The sequence below is a fragment of the Cryptotermes secundus genome, unplaced genomic scaffold, assembly GCF_002891405.2.
Source record: "Cryptotermes secundus unplaced genomic scaffold, Csec_1.0 scaffold619, whole genome shotgun sequence".
NCBI classification, from domain to species: Eukaryota; Metazoa; Arthropoda; class Insecta; order Blattodea; family Kalotermitidae; genus Cryptotermes; species Cryptotermes secundus.
Genome location: NW_019733327.1, coordinates 220,649 through 235,548, shown reverse-complemented (window position 1 = coordinate 235,548; position 14,900 = coordinate 220,649). Strand labels below are relative to the sequence as shown.

The window sequence follows — 14,900 nt, the reverse complement described above, 5'->3', positions numbered from 1 at the left end:
ATATACACGGTGCAAAATCCCAGAAGACTGCTTTCTTCATAGTCACCGCCGTGAAAGCCTCAAATCTTACATCACTAAACAAATTAACTGAACATGGGAGTCATTGGAGCGGTTAAGACACCCACACAGATTCTTCTGGGAGGACGGATACAAAATGTAAAATCTATAGATCTTCACTTTTTTACCTTGAAGTTGGAGACAGTACATTCCTTCAAAACATCAGTAAGCATCTAACAGTCTGTGACACCATTCCCAGAAGACAACTCAGTCTTCACAAAACTTCCTCTTTAACCATGTGGCACCTTCCCATTGGATAGCACCATGCTCAGCAGAGCCACCCATACTCCCATTGCAAAGACCTGTACATAGTGCTGCATCCTCATTTAGCCTAATTTCACTTCATTTATCCTGAAGATGAGGGTTGCAGTGTATATCGAAACAGTGATCAGCCATGACACGTGACAGAACTAAATCAAGAAAGTTTAAATTGCATAAATTAATGGAATCAGATTTCTCATGTTGAGTTTCATTATGTGTTTTGGTGTCCATATGTTGGTACAGTGTTCCACGATTTTGTGTGTGTGTGTGTGTCTCTTGCTCTCTCACGGAACACTGTGGTATATATATATACCATATAAATACACAGTAAATGATATTCCAGATATGCAGTTCTAAAACTTAATATGAATTGAGATGCCAGTAGATCCAGTAAGGCTCGACAATATAGGTTCAGACTGCATCTATTCTAACAGATTTTGTGCATGTGTTTGTGAATACTTGAGGGGCTGGAGTTTGTCAGTGTGTGCTAAAAACTATTGCCTGCTTTGTAGCAACTCAGGAGAGAATATACTTTTTGTAATTGAAAAATTAATTCTGCATATATTATGTATATTAGGAGCCTTGAGCATACTTTTCTGTGCAGAATTCCTCCTTTCTTGGGTCTGAATTGTGGTCATCCATTCTGGATCCCTTTACTGTACTGTACAAACTCTTGACTGTTTCAAGTCCCTATGTTCTTAACTGAAAAACAGCATTATGTGATGGTAATAACTGTAGACTTGTATTCAGGAGGTACAAGTGCTAGGTTTGAATCGGCTATCCTTACTAAGGTTTCTTGAGGCGTTTCTCAGTCTCTTCAGACAAATTCACTGATAACACCTTCAGTTATTCCTTGGTTTTCTCCTCCAAAATCCATGTCTCTTGGTCTGACCCTATTATTATGTTGTTATATAACAACCTCTGTGCATAAAATAGTGTTGTTATACTGTATTATATTGTATTTATTACACTTTCCTGCACACCCATTTAAGGCTGAAGCCATTGGATACAGAACCTGTCACACCACAAGCTTACTAAATCAACAGGTAGTCAACAGAACAATGCATATAAATCCACAACAATAAATTGAGTATATGAAACCCCTACACATCACTACAACTACATAACCTACCATGTATATATAATATTATAATACAACATTGGAAAATATACATGACAATAGATCAAATAACGGGTCATAGCTAAACAAGAATCTATCTCTAACTAAAATATTCATCTAAAGTGTAATAGGATTTAGTATATAAAAAGCACTTAAACCTGCTCCAAATTGCTTAATATTATGGATTAAATCTTTCATATTTAAAGGAAGATGATTAAAAAGTTTAATACCAAAATAGTAAGGTCCTCTCCGGTAAGTTGTCAAATTTGTCTGTGGGCGATAAAGGTCAAAATTAAGCCTAGTATTAAGGCCACGAATTTGTGATGTCGTATGGTATAAACCCATATTATTTGCAACAAACATCAATAAAGAAAATATATATTGGGACTGCAATGGCAAAATTCCCCAATCCCTGTATGATGTAAAAGTCGAGATGGAAGGAGCAGGTTCTGAAATGTGAGGATCAGTGAGATTATATGTCTTCTTTCCATAAGACAGTGTTTAATAAAAACCAGTATTTTGTCCTTTCTTATATGAAACCAAATGGTCATCAGTCATCACACGAGCCAATCAGTGGACCCTGTTCAAGTCACTTGAACTGATGTCTCTTCAGACTTGTTTATTTCACATCAGGTGGAAAGCTGATAGTTTCTCAGACAGTCAAGAAATATACTGATTTCATGAAATCAAATGGCTCATTACTGGGTTCACAAGAGCCCACGTTTTGACGTTATCCTAATTTTTTTCTTAAATTGCTAGTGGGGTGGGGCTAAGTCCCTTGCACTGCGGCCACTTCTGGCCTAGGCCTTATCCTAACCTGCATGAATCCTTTTTCTCTGAAGTACATTTTAATGTTTTCCCACCCACATCTTGGTCTCCAAAGTGATGTTTTCCCCTTAGGTTTTCTGGCCAAAATTTTATATGGATATTATTTTTTATGCATGCTACATGTCCCACCCGATTTAACCTGGAATTCATATACATAATATGTAATTCAGCTCCTTTCTTACAGGAAAGGCATAGCATCTCCATTACAAAGACCAGTTGGTTAACATTGTTTAATCACCTAAAGAACAAAGCTGTCAGGGAAGTAATCGCTGTTTATTTTGAGAATCTTACAGGATGTGTAACTGTACTATGTGAGCAGAATGCAAAAGTTTTTGTATGCTGAAGCAAATGCTACATATGCTAACTATTGCACTTCAGAGGTTTAATCATACAGGAAGTATAAAAATTATGAAGCCATTGTATAATTTTTTCCATGCTGCTATTACTGCCTGTCTCTCGGTCCAAAAATATTCTCAGCACCCTTTGCTCAAACATCTTCATTCTAGGTTCTGCCCCTAGATTTTGTACTAGATCTATGTGACACAACGCAAGGATTTAAAAACATACCTTTAGATGTGGCCTGTCAGAAGTGTGTTAAAGGGGCCTTTTTGTTAGTCACTTATTTTTAAAAATGTAGTTTCAGGAGGCAAAATCTTAATTCACCTAGAATACAAAGCCACACAGGCAATATGTGAAGCCGTTCCGTCTCTGTAATGGCAACTTTCACAGATTGGACTATTTTACTGACCCCATTTTGAATAGGTGTCTCATCAAGAGAGAGTGTCCTGTAAGTTCTGTCAAATGTCTCAGTCATTTCCTATGCTGCAGTGGAGGGCTCCCAAAAGAAGCCCTTCATGTGGTGGTGGTCAAGTCATGACAATTCCCCATTGCACTTTTAAGAGCCAAGATGCTGCTGATTTATGCTCTTATCTCTATCCTCTGTATCAAACATGAAGATTGGGGTAGCATGCATACATACATACATAGTTCATAGTTTCATTGATCTGTTGTCTGATCCAGACTGGATATAGAACTCATAATAAAAGGACATGATTGTGAAGAAACAATTTAGCCAACAATAATTACAAAGAAATTAAGAATGACAAAAGACACTTTAAGACCATTAGAACTACCAAATATCGTGGGTGATATTATCAATCAATCCAGAATATCATCTGGTTAAAATACCCATGATTCTTATAGCTTGTTTTCTTTGCAACTTTTGAGGCAGAGGCATCAGTTCCGTCTGTGTGTGCACATCTTGAGCTGTTTGTTGTTCAGTTCTTAATTCAAAACGTAAAGACATTGTTATGTAATGAACACGTATTTGTGAAATGATTTATAGCCATTTGTTTCAATATGGAGTTATGTCCTAGACTGTCCTTGCACTTTTATTGTTAGGAATGCACTCTGGACTGTTCATATTTGCTGTTCCTAACTTGAGAGGCCAAGTTTCACACACATACAAACATGAAGACTGTTATTAGTGTGATATACCATAAAGATTGTGTTTGTAAATTGTGTGAGATTAGAGAGTACAGTTCTTTGATGTTCCAGACATGACAGATGATGGTTTACTCATTGCTGCTATAATACCTTATCTTGAAGTTATCAGTAATGATGACTCTGCAAATCAGAAAATAGCCCTGTAACAGCAACAAAAAAAAAAGACTGCTAAGGAGATACTGCCATTTCATATAGTGATTTCAGTTGCTGCATGAACTGCCGAAAGTGAATGTAGATTGAGTGAAGGTATGCAAATAACAGAAGTGTCATGTGACATTAAGGTTCTCATAGCTTGGTGAAAAGGGAAAATTACTTTGTTTGATTTGAGAAGTAATCGGTAAGCAGCTTTGTGCCTGTTTCTTGCTGTTAGAAGCAATGTTATGTGTGTGTAAATGAGTGAGACTGTTATAGTTCTTTGTGGTTACAAGCTATACTTATTTACTCATGGAGCTGAGCCCTTCTTGAGGATCCGCCAATTCTGCAGCTACTCAAGAATTTCCCAGCATTTTATGGAACCCATAGGTTCATTACCGTGTTCACAAGAGCCCTCCACTGGTCCATATCCTGAGCCATATTAACCAATCCATGCCAACCCATCCTATCTCTCTAAGATCAATTTTAATATTGTCCACCCATTTATGTCTTGGTCTTCCCAGTGGTCCCTTTCCTTCTAGCTTTCCCACCAATATCCTATATGCATTCCTCTTCTCTCCAATTCGTGCTACATGCCCTGCCCACCTCATCCTCATTGACTTCATCATTCTAATTACACAAGTTACAAGCATTCACTAAATCCAGTTATTAGCCCAGACCTTGTATCTGGTCAGTAAAACATGGCAGTATGTTTTCTATACAAGATATTCTAGTTTAAATTAAGGAGAGATTTATGATGTAGTCTTTTAATAATTGAGGTTTTCACAGAGAAAGCTGCTGCCTCCATCATAAGGTAGAAGAGTGGTCTACCGTTTTTCTGTTCTGAACAATTCACGTTTTGATAACTTTTGTACCTTGTTTGTTCTGAAATGGTTTACACATTCACTTAATAATTGCACAGAATTTCTCACTGTAATGTTGGAGTGTGCTGTGTTTTCAAGACACTCGGTCTGAAGTCAGTTCAAACTGCAGTTTAAATGTGACTTGGACAATTGAGGTAAACATAAGGAAGTGTGTAGAAATAGTTCAATACAGGATGGGGAATTTTCTCTCAGAAGCAGAAATGGAACATTGCAGTACTTGGGCAATGATTTGTCCACACGCGTGCCACTAAAACTCAGTGAAACACATTCTATAGTAAGAACCAGAATGGTACTGAAGATTGAGGAAGACTTTTGGGAAAAATAGAGAGAATGGTGAAATCAGAAAGGGTTTGATTGCCTACACCAGGGGTCTCCAAACTTTTCGAAACGCGGGCCACATAGGTAATTCAGCACTTTAACGGGCCAGATAAAATGAGAAATTGATAACTCTAGGTATATGAGTTTTACTGAAAGCACAGAATTTCATAAAATTAATACGAAGTACATGAGAATAAACTGTCTTATATTAATGACAACAGACAGTAGCAGCAAATGCTCATATTTTCATCACAAATTATAATAAAACAATTAATGTGAATGATGAAACACTTTTTGCATTCTTAAAATCTGATTAAATTGGGGTTCAAATTTTGAAACGCTAATCACAAGTAGCGACTTTAAATGTTCATCGGATAAATTTGCCCTGTATTTCGACTTGATGTACTTCATCTGGGAAAAAGTTTGTTCACACAGATATGTCATCCCAAAAATGGAGATAAATTTACAAGCAAATTTCTTTAAATTTGGAAATTGCTCAGAGTTCAGAAATTTATAAAATTCGATCAAATTTCTTTCCCTGTATTTGTCTTTAACATAAGATAATTTTCCTGATATTCAATAATTTCCATTTGAATTTGACTTGGGACATCTGCAGCATCACAGTCAAACGGATTTTGAAACAATCTAATTTCCTGAGCACTGGCATCCAAATCAGCAAATCACTTCTGAAATTGTTCTTTCAAATCTGAAATGACTAAAATTGCAAATGAGGAAGGAAATTCTGCTTCACCCTTTTTATGCAACTGCACAGTACAGCATTTAAACAAAGTTACAAAATTTCACTTGGCTTTCCAGAAGTATCAACTTTGCTCTGAATGCCTTGATAAGTTCAAATAAATCACAGACTAAGTTATTTTCACCTTGCAACTTTAAATTCAAATGGTTCATATGGTTCACCAGATCAGCAAAAAATGCTATTTCCAAAGCCACTCGGTATCTGATAAAAGTGGTTTGTGATGGTTTTTCTCGTTAAGAAATATATCAGTTTCTTTCCTGAGCTGAAAGAAGCACGAAAGAACCTTTATCGAACTGCAGTATAGTATGTCAGGTCAATAAGCTCGGAATCTCATTCCTCGAGAAAAGACCGAAACTGGTGATGGTCAAGTGCATGACAGCGAATGAAATTAATGATAGAAATAACAGGTTTTAAAACAGAGCTGATATCAACATGTTTTGCACAGAGTGCTTGTTGGTGGATAACACAGTGAAGAAACATTGGCTTTGATATTCCTGCATCCTCACAAGCTTTTGTAATTTGGGCAACCAAACATATTCTTATACCAGGCATGTTTTTTCGTCCATCAACTGTCACGCACTGCAGACCGTTCCAGTCCAAATTATATTGTTAGTGTTTTTTGTATTTCTTTGAAGATATCATCATCTGTTGTAGTGCCATACATGCTGTGAAGGGACGCTAATTCCTGTGTGACATTAAGTTCATCGTCGACACGACAAAAGAATACTAATACTTGAGAAGTATTAATAAACATCAGTTGATATCTATGAACAAAAAAATTTTTTTTTTTACCAGTACTCATTGGAAAATTAGTTCATATGGCGCATTTCTGCACAATTCTTTTGCGGGCCGGATAAAATCAAATCACGGGCCATATGTGGCCCGCGGGCCGTAGTTTGGAGACCCTTGGCCTACACCATGAAGCAGACAAGATACACAAATCTGTGAGATTTGCTCTAGTAGGTAACCTTATGGCCTAATTTGTAATTTTGTAGCAACAGATAGAAGAACATACAGACTGCAAACTTGTGAGATTGCTGGAAGGACATTAGCTTCCTGTAGTGCAGGTTATGAAAGCTTTGTGTGAGGATTTTTAAAAATGTACAAATCTACATAATTGCAGTGTCTTTCTAGATTCAATCACACCATTGCCCTGGACTCAGGAACAGGGGAAACTCTTTGCTGTTGCCAGAAATCAAACCAGGAGTCTGTGATTTCCGAGCTGATAGTCTAGCTACTATATTGGCTGAGCTATGAAAGAAAGAAGTTATATTCAGCTCCCATTTAGTAGAAAGCAAGCATCACTATTTTCTTCCTCAACTTCATTCCTGAACGTTTTAACAGGACTGAAATTATAGCGGGAATGTGACAGCATGTAGTCTGGTAAATATTTTCTGCTTGTTTGCTGTTAGCTCTATATCTTGTCCTCCTTTTCCCATATCACTGACCACTTCTTTCTAGTGGCATACTCTTCCACCTTGATGGCAGCAGCAGGTTTCTCCCAAACAGTAAATATTTACTACACTACAGGGCATTACACCCCAGAAGACCATATTGTATGGGAATGCAGTGACCCAGAAACACAGGACTGAGTGAAATAAAATTTCATCTCTATAAAGGCATCAAAACTCAGGAGCTACATGATGATGTCAGATACTTTAGCTACTTGTACATTTTGTGTACGAGCCTCACTTGTTTCCAGCTGTGCCCCATCGCCATGGACACCTTCAGCCTGCTATTTTGTGGAGTGGTGCTTCTGCTAGGTACACTGTTCCTGTATTCCCGGACTAGTAAGCGGGAACGCTTCATAAGGATGGTAGACCAGATACCAGGACCACGATCATATCCCATCCTAGGGACAGTGTTGCCATTTTTGTTTACAAAGAGACAAGGTAAGCTGTGGGATGTTTGTGCGACATACTCTCGATTATCTGTGCACAGATAATCTGACTTGTGGCTTATCCTTGCAACATTTTAGGGGAATTCATAAGCCTCTACAGTGTATGTTAATTCCATTCAGGTCACTCATTCATCTGTCTATATACATGAAACAACTTGAGGACCACTGGATAGATTTTCATTAAATTTGTTATTGGAGAACTTTGTAAAGAATTGCCAAGCTGCTTCAATTTTAATTTAGACTGAACAGTTCTAATTAGTAGTTTACTTGAAGAACTTAATGCTTTTTTTTTTTGGGTAGGTGTACCTTAACCTAAATATTTATTATTATTTCATTTTTTAGGAATAATATTAGTAACCCAGTACTATCAAATAATACAGTAATTAGTCATTTATGAATTGGAAAAGTTGTGGGAGGAAATGATAATTGTCTAATTTAAGATACTATCATGGAATTATCTTAGAGGGACTGAGGAAAACCATGAAAAGCTTCAGTCCGGATAGTTTGTACACATCTGGAATTCAAACCCATCATCTCCAGTACAAGTCTCAAGCATTACAGTTTGAGCCAACTTTCTCTGTCTCAAGGAATAAAATTGAACACACAACCTAAAATATAATTATAATTTAGAAGAACCTACTTTGTGCTTCAGGGTTGACTTTAAACCAATGAGTAATAGCCGTTTTGAAATCATCAAATAACCAATATAAGATCTGAGTTTTTGTTTTTGTTTTGTCAGACTTGTTTAAAGTGAGCCAGAAGTTGATTAATGAGAATCTTCCACTATTTCGCGGTTGGACTGGATCAGTGGCAGACGTAAATCTTACCTGTCCTGAGGATGTGGAAGTAAGTGGATGATTGTTTGTCAATTGTAGATATTAAGATAACTTGGTAGAGAAAATGTTTCAGAATTTGTAAATTCCAGCAGCGTAACACTCTGTGTACACTAGGCCTTCTGCTAACATATATTTTCCATTGGTGTTTGAAGTTTCATATATATATATATATATTTATTCATTCATTCATTTATNTATTATCCTTATTTCTAGGCAAATTTGTTACTAAAGAATTCATCACATGTATAAAAAGAGTTTTGCAATAAAAATGTTGTCAACTGAATTTTAAAATTTTTCAAGTCATTAGACATAGATTTGATTTTTGGTGGCAAATGATTAAAGATCTTTACCCCCATGTAACATATTCCTTTTTGGAATTGTGTTAGACTAGTTTGCAGATAATGCAGATCACAGATAGATCTGGTACTACAATTATGCATTTGTGAGTTGAATGTGAATAATTCCTTATTTACTATGACAAACAGGGAAATCAACAATATATATTGAGCTTGTAGGGGGAGGATATCCAATTCTTGAAACAAACTATGGCACGATGTTCTCTTTGTTGTATTTGTTATAATCCTTATATATATATATATAAAATACATTACTGTTTATTATTTCTAGTGGGGTTTGCTGTTGGTGTGACTAATGGCATTAGGCATACATTCACCACAAATGATCATGCTGTTATTTTGTTGCTGAATGTTATTGAAATTAACAGGAGGCATATGCAGATAGAGTTCATTCAAATGTCTTGCATTATTCATGGAGACGTGAATTTAAGAAGTCATGGGCATATTTATAACCTACATAGATCTGTCATATATCTACTTTGGTTATCTTGTTGGTTTCAGAATAGACCTCTTGACATAATTTTACTGAACTGGTCTATGTGGTTGTCTTATATCCATGTTTTGAAAGGGAAATGGACCTTCTTAATCTTCATACACTAAGTCACATTCCATGACAAATATGAACTACACTTCACATATCCACATCAGAACATTGTCAGTACTTACAGAATAGCCATGAAACACTGAAACAAAGGACTGCTTACACACTCATTTTTAACCTACTACATAACTCATGTTAATATTGAATGATTTTTAGCAATGGTAACCTGAAATTGTGTAATTTCAGAGCTTTCACTCAACATTTTAAATATGTATATGCATTGAGGTTAGTTTTTGAGATGGAATTGACTACTAAAAGCCAGCCTTAAAGTAGACTATGATGATGACGACGACGTATAGAAGAATATAGATGTTATGTTTGAATCATCGTCACACATTTGTGAAATGAATTGTGTATGGATTGCAATATGATCAAAACATTCACTCTGCAATGGGCTGCTGTCACTGAGTACATAAACGCCCTCTTTCCATGTACATGGCAAAAGAGTTGAAATATACAATAATTGCCAGATGATTTTTACTTGTTCCCTTCATTTTCTTTTTGAATATATGAAGTTCAGGATCCAGTTTTCATGGAAAAATGGCTGGCCCAGCAGGGAAGTTCCCTGTATGGGCCCATGGTAGTGGATATGTGCATTGGCAAGGAGGAAAAAGGAAGGAAATATACCGAATATCAATAATAAAAATTAAAAGCATTAAAAAAGTTTTTCCTGAATATGCTGGAGTGGTCAGTAAGATAGCCTTGAATGGTTTACACATAAGTTTGTATGCAAATTATGTGGCTGCTCGCCTGCCCTTAGGAGAACTACAGACTGCACCAGTGGTATTGAATAAGATAAGTTTCCAGCCTTCAACTATAATTGCTTATGAAGAGCGCTCTGTTGTGGAATGTGATGCCATGTCATATGGTACGAGCTCATAGATGTTTCAGAGGAACATAGTGACCCTGTCTGCAGGGTGACAGCAATGCAAGAAGCAAAGGGCAAGAAGAGCACAGTCAAGAATATCTTGTGTGTGTTTGTGTTCATGCATTACTGGGGAATAGGCACATCAGCAGCTGCTTATGTGCACTGGGATAAAATTCAGAGTAGGTCACCTATTATGACACCCAGCATAACATTAATTAGAAATAGAGGTGTCACACTATGAAGTGTGTCTGGCACTTGGCAAAAAGCTCAGTAAAGCAACAGTAAACATTATGTACAGTGTATGGGCCAGGAGAAACCTTGAAACAACAATGAAGAAAAAGTATCCCAAACTGGAGAATGAAACAGAGTCAGTTAAATCAAAGTATCAACCCCTGTACCATGAAGCAATGCCACAATGTTAACAGACCATTATCTCGCAGTAATTGTTTGCTGAGGTGTTGTGTAACATTCCAGTAAGATTGAGCATATGGTGTTCTTCTTAATTGTCGCTGTGAGAATCTGAAATGTTACGTGAAAGTATTAATGTCTGTTTTCAGAGATTAGAACTCTGCCCAATCCAGATAATTGTCGCTGGCCCTTGCAACTACAGTAAGTCCTGGTTTTGGGTTCTTTTGGGACCCATGACCATATAATTGTTTGTTTGTTTGTTTTTTCTTTCCCCCAAAGACTTTTACAGTCTTTGTAATGAGACCTCTTGTTTGAAGAGAGAAAAGGTCTCACTACTGATCACTCCCCCACTTCTTGGGAGTGACTGCTGGCTCCCACATTCACACACTCCATCACTCTTACACCCACTCTGCACTATCAACTAACTTAGATTTGAACTATGATATCACAGTGCATAATTACAAGCTTGAGGGAAACTTTGAACTTTGTCACTGTTACAGGTTATTCTGAGTAGCAGCAGACATGTAGACAAGTCCTTCCTTTACGGGTTCCTTCACAGCTGGCTTGGCACCGGACTTCTCACTTCAACAGGTACATGGCCGAGGTTCACAGTACTATGAGTAGATATCCAGATATATAAAACAGATTTATTCCATGGAAAGTAACTAACACTTCTAGTCCTTAGGTTTTCATGGCTGGATCTTAATGTGTGGCTTCAGCTTTTGGAACTAAGCCCCATGGAATGTAGAGGATTTTCTAGTTTTTGAGCAAACGTCGGATTTGTCATCTTGAGGATTAATGACTTTGAGAAGGGGCTCGCTGAAATATCTTTCACCATCTCTTTCCACTGACCATGTTGGTACTCCCTATAGGTTAGTTTTCCCTCTGTTCTTCGTGATGCCTTCACCTTTAACACACTGCATAATGCAGGAGCTGTATAAGGGCTACAGAAACCCCTCCCAAATAATTTCTGAAGGGTTCTGACAGTGGTGTGCAACACTTGTAATTGCTGGGTTTTTGGACTTCTTCATCATCGTGTATTCTAAAGAACACTAAAGAGCACAATATTTTGGAAACTGGATCGGTTTCCATCCTCATGTGAAGAGATGGGATACACCTACTCTGTTGGGTCAATTAGAAAGAGCTAACCTCAATCACTGGACAACTTGCATGATAACAAGTACAGCTACATATATACGTATATGTGTACCTGAAGTCAGGAGTTGTCATTGGGAAATAAGAGGAAAGAATATTCAGAAAGTAACTTCCATTTATGCAACTATTATAGGAGTGAGGGAGAGTGTGTGCATGTGGGGGTAGATCCTATCAGATGACAGGTTGTTGGCACTGTGTGTGCAGTGTCAGTCTTCATTATAAATACTATTCTCTTGCACAGAGAAACTTTAAGTGCAGCTCGAAGGCCCTGAAGAGTCACAAAATGCAGTGATTGTAATATGTTGTTTTTTTTTTTTCATTTATTCTCTGCCGTTTTTGTTTGAAATGTACTAAATTATAGATCTCGTTTTCATGGAAAAATGACTGGCCTAGTACATATAATCTCTTTGTGGGACCATTGTGGTATGTTGATAGTTTAAACCAGGTGCTGTCACAAGTAATTGTATCCCTCCCATGCAGGTGAGAAATGGCACGCCCACAGGAAGATGATAACACCAACATTCCACTTCAGTATCCTGGACAGCTTTGTGGAAGTGTTCTCAGAGAAGAGTGAGATATTGGTCAGCAAGTTGCAGAAGGAAGTTGGATCCCAGGGCTTTGACGTGTATCCCTACATCACCAAGTGTGCCCTGGACATCATCTGCGGTAAGTAGTTGAATATTAAATTAACCAACTTTTTTCTAAATTACACATTTCTATGAACATGACATCACTGAGTAGTAACTTGAACCAAACATAACCCTTTGAGGTCAGATCTCTGCCACAGAACTACTGCTACAAGTACCAAGACTGCCCAGAGGGTAAATACAGATGGACAAAAGTTCTTGTAATGACCACAGGTATAGATCATGTGATGATGCCATCCATTTACAGAAATACTGTACTAATTGATTAACAGTGATCTGATCTCTTCAGCTGTGATGATTTTAATGTAAGGACCCCAAGACAATCTAATCAGCTTGTGGCATGTGAAGAGTTAACTTAACCATGTTAAGTTGGATCAGTTTCACCACAGTGTAGAATCTCTTCAGGTTCTGGATGGAGAAAATGACCCTATACCAGGGGTAGCTGCTAATACATTGAATAAGCAACCACAGATATCAGCAAAAGGTGGTTCTTCATCTCTGTGGAGGCAAGGGAAGAGAAGATGCTTAATAATGTCTCACTATGTAAAAGATCAGCATGTTCCAAAATTTTATACAGTGTTTTGGAGTTGGAGATGGGTGAGGAATGTAACATATATGTTAGAGAAAAAACTCATACAAAGAACCTGAAGGAAATTGACCACTTTGATGACTTAGAGATGGATAGAAGTGTTTGGCCTGGAGTCATCTGGTTCAAGATAGGGATCAGTGGTAGGCTGTTGTGAAACATGAGAGAGAGTCTTCAGTTTCCATAAAATGCTATGAATTTCTTGACTAGTCGAGCTGCTGTTTGCTTTTTGGGAGGTGCTCTGCTCCATGTGTTAATCATTACTCCATGTTCCAGTTTCTCAGGTTTAAAATAACATTTATGTAATTAGTATTCCATTTTTATCCCACGGTATCAGAAAGTTAAATATTTTTTCCCAGTTTCACCACATTTCACAGTTTCCCATTTTTACTTCTCTTCATTAACTTCACCCAAACTTACAGCCGGCCTCACCCACTTGTCTATGAGGAACAGAGTGTTAATGGAAAATCTGTTCGTCTCTGTGCTCTAGAGACTGCGATGGGGACCAAGATTTTTGCACAGGATGGCGGAAACTTGGACTATGTGACAGCCATCTATGAGTGAGTATTGAATGATGGTTTTGAACTCACATTAAGCCATATATCCCCTCCATTATTATTTATATTCCCAGAATCACTTTATCATCGCTGTAACAGCATATGTCCTATGGGTCCCCCCCCCCCCAGGGATATAGTCTCAACAAATAAAATGCTGGGACATTGTTGCCATCTGGTTGAATATTGAAGTGAATGGTGCAAGGCTGATCTTGTTACTGAATGATTGTTTATGATTTTAAATTCATAATTGAACTACAGACATTTCGCATATTCCAGAGGCTGTATCTTATGCCTCAAACCCAAGACTGAGAACTTGGCAAACTGTAAGTACTAATGTTTTCATTGTGTTAAACCTTCAAGAAAAATACTTCAAAGAATTTTAACTGTATTCAAGAAGTAGTATTGTATTACTGGACTGAAATCACCACTTGTTAAGGAAACAACAATAAGTGAATTAAGATCACACTCTCCTGGGATATGACACCATGTAGTTTGGTATGTACTATTCTTGCAGAAGAGCCTGTTTTCCCTCTCAAATGAGGAAATACTGAAAATTCAGAGGAAGTATCTACTCATGCACTCTAATGATATGAGCTTTGATGAATGCCAATTCCTTTAGGCTAAGATGAAAGTACAATTATTTCTGTGCTTAAGTAAGCATTATAATGTAACGTGTTTGCGTTACTGATCCCACTTCTGACACCAATGTAACGTGTTTGCGTTACTGATCCCACTTCTGACACCAATGTAACGTGTTTGCGTTACTGATCCCACTTCTGACACCAGTTGTCACGTGTCTTGGGTGTATAACGCGACAAATAACTTCACGATGTATTTTATCTAGCGAATTTTATTTCACATTCGCTCTTACAATCACCCAAATTACAATCTGACGATTACTGCTATCTGCAGTATCACAAATAGTACACTCCAAATGCCACAATACAACTGACTGGTTGCTGGCTAACTCGACGATAGGTCCAGGACTCGCTGACTGACTCAGTACAATTCTGTGGTAGCCACACTAGAACTCACTGACTGCCTCAGTACCGGCACTGCAGCTCACTTATATAGCCGCAGGATTGCCTGTTACGTTCCACGTCACAGTAGGAAGCAGTTCCGC

General features: G+C 37.6%; 1 protein-coding gene across 2 annotated transcripts in view; it reads left to right on the top strand.

Annotated features, from left to right (window-relative positions):
• The first annotated feature begins 3,861 nt into the window (after positions 1 to 3,861).
• Positions 3,862 to 14,900, top strand: part of LOC111868023 (cytochrome P450 4C1) — an 18,830-nt gene continuing 7,791 nt past the window's right edge. The window contains exons 1-6 of one of the 2 annotated variants that reach the window (XM_023858365.2): positions 3,862 to 4,018; positions 7,566 to 7,755; positions 8,503 to 8,609; positions 11,333 to 11,423; positions 12,468 to 12,653; positions 13,711 to 13,780. In XM_023858365.2, coding sequence (XP_023714133.1) covers positions 7,581 to 7,755; positions 8,503 to 8,609; positions 11,333 to 11,423; positions 12,468 to 12,653; positions 13,711 to 13,780 — 629 coding nt within the window. In that variant the 5' untranslated portion in view covers positions 3,862 to 4,018; positions 7,566 to 7,580. Of the gene's footprint in view, positions 4,110 to 7,565; positions 7,756 to 8,502; positions 8,610 to 11,332; positions 11,424 to 12,467; positions 12,654 to 13,710; positions 13,781 to 14,900 lie in introns of both variants that reach the window. The other variant, XM_023858364.2, reaches the window with a different exon arrangement.